At 37.7% G+C, this 10189-nt stretch overlaps 1 protein-coding gene across 1 annotated transcript; it reads left to right on the top strand.

The window, feature by feature from the left end:
- The first annotated feature begins 613 nt into the window (after nucleotides 1–613).
- On the top strand, nucleotides 614–9595 carry LOC145568907 (chaperone protein dnaJ 72-like). The gene is made up of 3 exons (XM_081628290.1): nucleotides 614–1463; nucleotides 8501–8570; nucleotides 9158–9595. Exons 1-3 carry the CDS (start codon nucleotides 1048–1050, stop codon nucleotides 9212–9214), a joined length of 543 nt encoding a protein of 180 aa, XP_081484416.1. The 5' UTR covers nucleotides 614–1047; the 3' UTR covers nucleotides 9215–9595.
- The last annotated feature ends 594 nt before the right edge of the window (nucleotides 9596–10189 follow it).

The following is a 10189-nucleotide window of genomic DNA, read 5'->3' as shown; positions in this document are numbered from 1 at the left end:
TTAACCCAACATCTCACAGCCTCCATCACATATTCTTTCACCCATTCATCATCACCATCATTGATCTCTTTCAAGGCGGCTTTCTCACGGTCGGAGTTCACTTGTCACCACTCTGAATCTCCTATCAAGCTCCTTTTCTTATTTTTCTTGTTGATTATGTAATTTTTTGATTTACTTTCTGAAATTTTGAGCTTATTTTGTTAATGTATACTATGTAAATTTTCTGTTTTTTTTTTTAAAAATCTTTTTGGTGATTTATATTTCTCGAGATCTCGAGTTATTTTTGCATGTTTATGAAAATTAAGCTATTTCTTCTTGGATTAAATTGAGACAAAATGCTAGTATTGAATTAATGAACTGCTGAAACTGAAGAGGAAAGAAAAGCAACCGGGTACCCGGATTTAGAATTGGTTCAACCGGGTCCAAAAATTTAGGACCCGATATAATCGATTCCGGTTCTGCTCACCCCTAACTGTTGCGGCTAATAATAATAATAATAATAATAATAATAATAATAACATGCTTGAGCTTTGCTTAGAAGCTAAAAAAGGGCCTATAGAGCTACGTTAACGCAAACATATACAATACGAAATGTTTACAAACCTTACTCATTATGGGTCAACCACAAACTCGATTTGATCATCCAAATTAAAACCAGAATGCTAGAATCCTACATTTTTTTTTTTGGTTTTAAAAGCCACGGGGGCAAGTGATGTGAATCAATTTCAAATTCACCCCCGTGATGTGAATCAATTCCAAATTCTCTTGGAAGTGGGAGGAGAGCTCTAATCCCTTGAGAGCTATGATATGATGGTGGAAGAAAACGAAGCCACGACGCCTCGCTATCACCCTTACCTTCATTCGCACAGATCGTTTCAAATTATCAACCCCAACACTTTTATCTCTGAAAATCAATGCAACGTAACTCACCCATGTCATCTCACTCGAAACTACTTCTTTCTTCCAACGAACACCAGAAAACCATAACGTCACATCACACAAACGAAATCACAATTCAATATTCCAATTCTCCAACACTGATCATCAATGGCGGATCATTACAGAATCTTAGGAATCACAAAAAATGCGTCAAAATCAGAAATTAAAGATGCTTTTCGTAAATTAGCGGTTCAATTTCACCCCGATAAACACGCACAATCATCAAAGTCTGCAAAAGATGCTGCAACTCTTAAATTCAAGCAAGTTTCTGAAGCTTATGAGGTTTTAATTGATGATCGAAAGCGTGCTGCTTATAATTTAAGCAGATTCAGCAGTGGCGAAACTAACCATTTTTATAATAATAATAACAGCAGTTACAATGCTGATTATTATCGTCGCGGTGGCTCTTATTATCGACCGCCACCATCGTCGTCGTCTGGAGCTAACCGCTTTGCAACGAATTTAGACGCCGTTTTTCGATATATGACGACTCGTTCTTTCCTTCTTCATCTTACCTTTGCTGGGTACATATTTCTTTCTCTTCGTTATTATTCGTTTGGTTGTTTTAAGTGCATAATCAATCTTAATTATGTTTATTGTTGTTGTTGTTGAGATGTGAATTAGTGGAGTATTTGTGGAAATTGCAAACAATTAGAAAAATATTGTAATGAATTATTGTAATTTAAGGGTGATTTAGGATTCTGAATGATATAGTATAATTGTATTATTGTAATTTAAGGATGATTTAGGATTTTGAATAGTGTGCTGGTTGTTGTCGATGTTTTTGTAGAATTGTGGATTGATGGAGTATTTGTGGGTTAGGATCAAGGGAATTGTAAACTAGTATAGTGCAATTGTTATTTGGGGATGATTTTTGGATTCTGAATAATGTGTTATGCTGGTTGAATTGTTTTCTTGGGACTCGGGGGAGTACAATTTGTATAGCTTTCCTGCTGGGAAATTAGCTTTTTATATGAAGGAGAGAGTAGTTAGAGAAATAGCAATGGATGGGGCAGAGAAAAGGAGTTATAGGCTATGTTATATGGACTCTTCATTTCACCAAGTACCCATGTCGGACCCTCGACACTCGGATATGGGTATGACACATGGACACTTCATTTTTAGTTCAAAATTATGGAGATCTTTCACAAAATAATAGAGTCGGACGCTTAGACATGTACCCGTGTGAGACATGGGTACCCGTGTCCATGGAACATAGGTTATAGGATAAAGATGATTGAGAGAAATGGTCAGAAGAGAGCGTATGGGTTAAGAGTTAGGAGAGACAATGGCCTGGAAGCAGAAAATTTGAAGTTGGAGCCATGTGGTGTAAATATGCTAGTGTTAATATAGTGGATGTTTTTAGGAAATCACACTGGATATTCGTTAGGGACAGAGAGTTGGAGTTCTCTGTGTTTAATTGTGTTTGACGCTGAACATTTATTGAAATGCATTTCAAGATTTTCAACACTTGATGGTTGCATGTGGTGATTTTGTAGCAAGTCAGTTGGAGGAAAATAGATGCTATCTGAAGTAGTGTAAAGGATTCCTAGTTAGCGCTTGTGAAGAGCATTTTTATTCTTCTCACTCTTGTGACATGTGAGAATGCGAGATAGTTCCTTTGCTTTAGTAGTTCTATTGGAAGGTGGAACTAGTATGGAAGAAATAAAAAAGAAAAGAGAAGACTTAGCAAGAAAGGAACAAAATATAATTTGAGGAAACTGATTTACACAACTAGTGTAATGGGCTAAGGAAAAGATAAGCAATATGGTAATCTTTCATTTGAGAAGTTATGTACTTAAGCTCATTATAAACTTATTGAGCTATCTTATATCAAATCTAAAAACCATTATACTTGCAAAGACCTCCTAGGCACATTACACCTAAAATTCCGCAACCTTTTTGGAAAGGATTTTGGTTTACTCTCTTAGGCATCGCACCCAAGCGCAACCTAGCTTTTGGATTCATTCATACTCTTAACATCCACTGTAGAGACATTATACCGGATACAAACCCAATATATATATTCATTATATTCAAAAGTTTTTTGTATAATGGGAAGTGCTTCTAGTTATAGAGCATTAGAGAACCTTCTCTTTTAGCTAAGGAAAATAAAATGAAATAACATTACTAAATTTTACATATGTGTAAAATTGGAAGAATATTCTAACAACTCTTATCGTGATGGAAAGATATTTCTCTCTGAAAACCACTTGATGTAAGCTGTTCTGACACTCTTTCAAGTTCCTAAAGCTATATTTCTGCTTCTTAATGTGATGGTTTAACTTCCAAACCTTCTCTTCTTAACAGCAAGTTGTTTACTCTAAATGTTTATAATCTCCATTACAGTCACCATAGTTAATTACTTAATTAGCTTCTCTAGTTTTACTAGTGCTTAACTAGTTATCATCAATCTAAATTGATCGGTATCTTCAGGCAAGTACTGCATCGCAGTTGGCTGAATTGATCAAGATACACCTGTGTCTTATTCTGAACTTGCTTTATTTAGAATAGAAACTGTTCCAGATTTGAGCTCAACAGAGATATCTGCAGAAGGCCTCTTTAATTATGTCCAGTAGTTGAATTAACTTAAGCTGATTTGAAATTTCAACATTCTGTCTCTCACCACCTCTGAGCACCACCGCCACCTGACGTTGGCGTTGAGGGACGCTGGGAGAGGAGAAAGGAAAAACGAAGGAATTGAGTGGTTTTTTTAATCCTAACCTCTTTTGTGAGGAACAACTTTGTCAGAAATGGCAAACAGCTAATTTCGGCCAGAAATTGGTGAGAATGGGCTTTGCAGTATGCTGACTGAAAAAAAAGACCATGCGTGAAAAGTAAAGTAATAAAAAGAGAAAATCAAGGGGATACAATTAGAGCTTGTAAAATTGTGTAATTGTGTGTTTAAGGATATAGTATTTATAGATGAAAATAAATAAGCTTGAAGAATGAGATACTCAATTCAATTTAAGAAACTTTAAGTTATATCATGCAATTAAATGATGGGTTGTATGATCATTTAAGTTTGGGCTTAGGAAGTAAAATCGACCCAAAGGTTTAATCTTTAATGAATAAGAGTTTGGACTTCATAAATATGTTAAATCTTTATTTGTAAGAAGTCACCATGTTCATACCTAACACTTGGTTCATCAGCTGTTTGTCATCGATACATTTGTGTTAGTTACATTTTAAAGCCATATATAGAGGAATGGTATTTGTATTAAGATGAAGGTACCACTATACCAATTGGCTATTAGTTTTTTCTTTTTGAAGATCTAAAATCTGTAGCCGAGATAAAATTTGGATGTATGTCTCTTTTGGCGTAAGGTTGTGGACTATTCTTTATATTGCATAGGAGGGATGATTTGGTGTCATTTCTAAGCTAGACTATGAAAAAGACTATGATGGAGTACTGAAACTTCTTAGATAAAGTTATGGAGGAGAAAGCTTTTCACTCTGTCACCTAGCGTTAGAATCCGACTCATTTTGATGTATTAGATTTCCGTTAGATGCTTTCTTAGAGATTACTTTATGTTTTCTATGCCCGAGGTCCCATTATTGTGTGACTATCACTTCAGTGTTCACTAGAGATTCTCCTTGTAATCAAATTAAAGCTCTTTAGAGGGTGAATGATTAATGAAATCTTAAGCCTTTTACCAAGTGTTCCCTTGCTTTTATGCTTCTTTGTTGTTAGATCTTTATAGATATCGTGTCCTACTTGCATAATAGCTCCCCTCCAAACCAACTTGATGCATTAAGAACTCGTGGTTCGGACCCGCTTGTACCTGCCTTGAAGTATTGGCCGTCACAAGCCCCGACCACCCGCACTCTGTCGCACGATAGACGTGAGTGCTCCTGAGTTTTAATTGCCCACTTGTGTTGCTTTGTGCTCACAAGCCCCTAGTGTTCTTTCCGCCAAAAGGCTAGAGCGCGCCGCACGTTTGGGTGCCCAAACTCTTTGATCGTGACAGTTGGTATCAGAGCCGAGGTTCAAACCTCGTCGCAAGCAACCCGTGTAGGCACCAAGGAGGGCTACACGAAGATGGAATTCGTAGAAGAAAGGCTCGCTAGGCTCGAGGAGAAGGCGGACGAATGGTCCCAACTCCAAGTCGTGGTACACGAGCAAGCCAAGCAAATTGTGAAATTGATGGAAGATAGAGATGCTCCTGCGAACAATTGCAATTTATTCAAGGTCAAGCTGATGAAGCGCTTAAAATGTGTTACCCTTATGCGCGCTGTGGGCAGAATCGCACTTGTTTTTGGTGCAGCGAAAATCAAGCCGCCCAAACCTCGCGACTACAGTGGCGCTAGAGATGCCAAAGAAGTTGACAACTTCCTCTTCGACATGGAGCAGTACTTCCGAGTATGTCAATTGAGTGACTATCGGGAAGTGGATACTGCTATCATGTACTTGTCCGAAGATGCTAAGTTTTGGTGGCGCACCAAGCATGTAGACATCGAAGCAGGAAGGAGGAAGGATAAAGATTGATACATGGGCAGAGCTCAAAGAGGAATTCAAAGAACAATTCTACTCTGACAACACAGCCTTTGTTGCTCGGATGAAGTTGCTAGAGTGCCGCCAGAAGGGCTCTTTTCGCGACTATGTGAACGAATACTCGGCGATAATGTTGGACATCACAGACATGAACGAAAAAGATCGTGTGTTCAACTTTGTCAATGGGTTAAAGGAACGGCGCAGCGAGAGATTTTAAGGCAGAAAATTGATACCCTTGCTGCTGCGATGTGTGCTGCTGAGAGATTGATGGACTACTTAGTTGGGAGGGCCGTCAATTTGAGAACGATTCAAGTGGGACGTCAACACGCTCTAATAGCCCGACTCCTAGCCCTCTAAAGGGTATAGAGAGTGGCTCTCGAGTATCGTTTAACACCGTAATTAACATTTACCCCCTTCCACAACTCTAGAAACTCAATGGCCGGCATGTCCTCGGCAATCACAAGACTGACAAATTGCATACTTTGTCGAGGCCCACACAAATGGTGGGAGTGCGAGCATAAACAAGCGCATGACGAGATCCAAAGGAGATTGTCATCCATGTCCATACAAGAGTCCCCAGAGGAGAAGGAGACTACATCAGCAGAGACAACAGTTAGTTCAAAGAATGGGTGTGATCTACAGGATGAGCTCCATGAGAATGATTGCCCCAGAAGAACCAGAAGTCCGATACCTATCGGCAATGCGAGTGATGGAGCTAGAGAAGAAGGTGACATCGAAGAAACAAGCTCGCACCAGAGACACCAAGAAGCGGGAGATGAAGCCCAGTGAGTCGGCAACATCCAAGATACACCCCCGCCAAACCCAGAATCAAACACCCGATTCGAAGCAAAGAGCGACGAGCCTAGAGACACCAAAGAGACACCAAAAGAGAACCTCCCAAGAGAGAGGGAAAACAGTGGTCGAGCAAACAACAAAGGTCACGTGTAGGGGATCACAGAAACAATGGTCACCCAAGAGACCCCAGCCACAACTTGAAGCTCACCACCTCAGTCTCCACCCCAACAGATGACTGAGGAAGCAGCTCGCCGTCAGAAACTACAAGATTCAACTCCCAGGAGAAGATGAAGCTCTCAATAAGTTGTTCGAGTAGAGCCACCCTAGAAACAAGCTCCTCGTCAACAACGAAGATCCACTTCCAGAGTCGGTAGGGATTCCAGAAGTCAACCGCATCAACGGCGCATCGGAGACTCAAGATAGTTTAGGATTTTCTAATTTTAATTGTAACTCTTGTAAGTTGACGAGGTCGTCGACAACTTAAATGGGGGAGGATGTTAGAATCCGACTCCTTTTGATTTATTAGATTCCCGTTAGATGCTTTCTTAGAGTTTATTTTATGTTTTCTATGCCCGAGGTCCCATTATTGTGTTACTGTCAGTTTAGTGTTCACTAGGGATTCTCCTTGTAATCAAATTAAAGCTTTTTAGATGGTGAATGATTAATGAAATCTTAAGCCTTCTACCAAGTGTTGCCTTGCTTTTATGCTTGTTTGTTGTTAAACCTTTATAGATAGTGTCTTACTTGCATAATAGCTCCCCTCCAAACCAACTTGATACACTAAGAACTCGTGGTTCGGACTCGCTTGTAACCGCCTTGAAGTATTGGCCGTCACAAGCCCCGGACACCCGCATTCCGTCGCCAGATAGACGTGAGTGCTCTTGAGATTAAATTGCCCAGTTGTGTTGCTACTTCCGTATCGTGACACCTAGGTACCTTGGCTGAGGAGGCAGTGACTATCATTTACTTCCTTTGTTTTTTTTAGTTGATACCGTTTGACTTTTACACTATTCACACAATACGCTTTGATTCGCTTTTGTAGTTTATAGATACGATAAAACATATTTATGTGGGATTTTGTTTAAATCGTTTCAATGTATATTTTATTAATATCCACTTTTTAAAATTTCACAATGTTGATAATTAGAGATATTAATCGTTAAAAACATGCGGTGGCAAGCGTGATAATAGGAAGGTGTCAACTAAAATAAATAGAGGAAGTATGTGATACTTTTTGGTGGTGGTGTTGTGTTAGGTATCATTTCGTTACTTATGAGAGAATGTTTAGGAGCTGTTTGGTTCAAATCGAGGAAACAAAATTGAATTAGGAAACCTTTTCTCTCTTTTTTCTTTTTTCTTTATTTTATTTTTTTATTTTTGTTGAAAGAAAGGCACCAAAGTGATGTAAAAAGCTTTTGTGTGAGCAGTATATTAAGGAATTTTAAATAACTATAAAATGTTGAAACTTTGAATCTCCAAAAAAGAACTGTCCGCTAAAGTGTGTCTTCTGGGAAGGCCGGCTGTCAACTGTTGACGAATAAGTTGATGTCCTTTCTATGGAAGATCATCAGTTTATCTGCCTGTGCTTGAGTAAGCCTTACAATAATCTCACAGCCGACATTTGCAACTTGATGTCCTCTTGTTCCAACAAAAAAATAGTGTAATTACTATTACACTATTATGATGTTCCTGCACAGTACTAGTATGGGGTTTCTGTCTTTGTGTATTGGTAGCTCGTGAAGGACTTGTGATCTTCATACCCTATAAATTTTTTCTGCCATTATTACTAAATATTCATCTAGTTAAGTATAATGGTTGATGTTTGTCTATATCAACTCTCATCCAGCCTGCGTAAAGTATTAATACTTTCATTGATCTATTTTGTAATGCCACGTCGTCTATGATCTTGTCTCATACTGATAACATAATAATAATGGAGTTTTTTTTTTTTTTTCTTTTTTTTTTTATATAATAATATTGGAGTTGAGCAAAGGTACATTATATTGCAATGGCCACTTAGCATGTTGGATCTGCAAGTAGTTGAACCTGTAAACTAACTGTGAAAGTGAAGTTTGAAAGAATTTATGTTTCTTCTTGGTTATTCCTTTTTGATTAAATTGATACCTAACATTCTGGAGAGGAAACGGAAAAAAAAAACAGTAATAATAATAAAATAAAATAAAATGAATAGAATAATGAAAAAAATTTGTAATGACTTGAAAAAATTTCTAATGGCTATTTAACATTGTTGTTTATGTTCAACTTTTGCAGAATATTACTAGGTGGGACAGTAGTCATTGACATGAGTGGAGAAGCTCTGTGGAAGATGCAAAATTCTGGGGTATGTAATCTGAATGTACTCAAAGTAATAAGCCAGTTTTTATCTCATATATCTAGCTGTGGGATGTGCTCTTGTAGGCCCCAATCTTTGTTGCTCACTTTAATTTGTAAGTAGTTAGACAAATAAGAAATAACTTCTTGTAATTGTTGCCTAGCTTCCTATTGTTCTTCTCTGGACTGTGAACCAAGACTTCCCGGGCCCCACCCTCCAACCTCTAGAATAAATAATAGCCAGCATCATCAGCTGAGGCTCTCAGTTAGTAGGCTTGTTGAGTGCTGATGATCAGTTTACCATTTTCATATTAGTTCAACCATTGGTTGGCTAGAAAAGCTAAACAGGGACATTTTATTTGTATAAGTTCAATTAGGCAAAAAGCTAAGGCTTGGACAGGCTTGAGCACGAAGCTATAGGCTTATTTCATGTTTTTGTTTCCACTGATTCTTAGTTTCTTCAGCTTGCTTTTGTGATTTGATGTTGGTTAATGCAATGCTTTCTATTTAATACAAATTGATTTGCATATGTTATTGATGAAATTATATAATGTTGTGTTGCCACTGCTCTTATGGGGTGCTTTTGTGTTGTTTCAGAAGTCATTTGAAGAAGCAATAAAGTCTATTGAGAAGAAAAGAGGGAAGGAGGATTAGCAATAGGTAATTGATACTCTTATTGACAATTAATAGCTTCATTCAAGTAGAATAGAAGCAACATTGGTGCGGACTGTACAGCTGGTATGGATCTTGTGGATGTCAAAATATGTACAATCTTAACCTGAATAGGCAACGCAGTCAATACTAGCGGAGGCTATAGAGGCGGTTGTAAGTTGTTGCTGTCAATTGTTTAATTTTTTTCTAAATAAGGTATGGGAATCGGTCAATTGTATGTTTATACGTTTGTAAAAATAACCTAATATGTACAAATCTAATGTGTATCACACCCTATATATGGCAGTAGCGTGGGTTGTGTTATAACTCATGCTCTAGGGATTTTGTAAATAATTGTTGTTTGGTTGACAATAAAAAGTGGAATGGAGGAAATTTAACTTTCTTGGGAATGAAAACTTGGAATAAAACTTCCCACAAAACATGGGTATTACCCCCTCCTTTGGCCACTCTAAATATTTATGAAATTAGAAAATCCTTTAGGTAATGTTTCTACAAGATGAATTTGATTTAAAATTGTATAATTTAATTGCAAAATTTGAAATGGTGAAATTGAAAATTCAAATCAAGTGTTTGACAAATCTAAAGCAATTGCACCCTATTAATTTTGAAGTATGTAGTATTTCAAGTCTAAAATTAAAAACTATTAGATTGTTGGTGTTTATGGATAAATCATTGCGCATCGTTAGAGTTGAAAAATCTTTGTTTGGATAGCAAATAAGGAAGGAAAGGAAGGGGAGGGAAAGAGGAGGAAGGGATGGGAAAAGAAAGGGAGGGGGAAGTGAACTTTATTTTCTCTCCAAATCTCTTCAATTTTAAAAGGATTATGCTTATTAAAAAGAGAGGGAAAATAGACCCTCTCTCTCCTTTCCCTTCCTTCCCCCATTCCTTTATCCAAACAAGAGAGTTTGTCCCCCTTCCTTTCTCTTCCCTTCTTTCCCTTCCATTTCCTTATATCCA

The sequence above is a fragment of the Chenopodium album genome, chromosome 11 (genome assembly GCF_948465745.1).
Source record: "Chenopodium album chromosome 11, dcCheAlbu1.1, whole genome shotgun sequence".
NCBI lineage: Eukaryota > Viridiplantae > Streptophyta > Magnoliopsida > Caryophyllales > Amaranthaceae > Chenopodium > Chenopodium album.
The sequence above is the reverse complement of the archived record's forward strand: the minus strand, read 5'-3'. Positions and strand labels throughout refer to the sequence as shown.

What these genes read in the sequence shown, in the direction of transcription:
- LOC145568907 (XM_081628290.1), top strand. Translation starts at nt 1,048, where the DNA reads ATGGCGGATCATTACAGAATCTTAGGAATCACAAAAAATGCGTCAAAA. An exon ending in CTTCATCTTACCTTTGCTGG is followed by an intron (nt 1,464 to 8,500) that starts GTACATATTTCT and finishes CAACTTTTGCAG; the next exon opens with AATATTACTAGGTGGGACAG. An exon ending in GGAAGATGCAAAATTCTGGG is followed by an intron (nt 8,571 to 9,157) that starts GTATGTAATCTG and finishes GTGTTGTTTCAG; the next exon opens with AAGTCATTTGAAGAAGCAAT.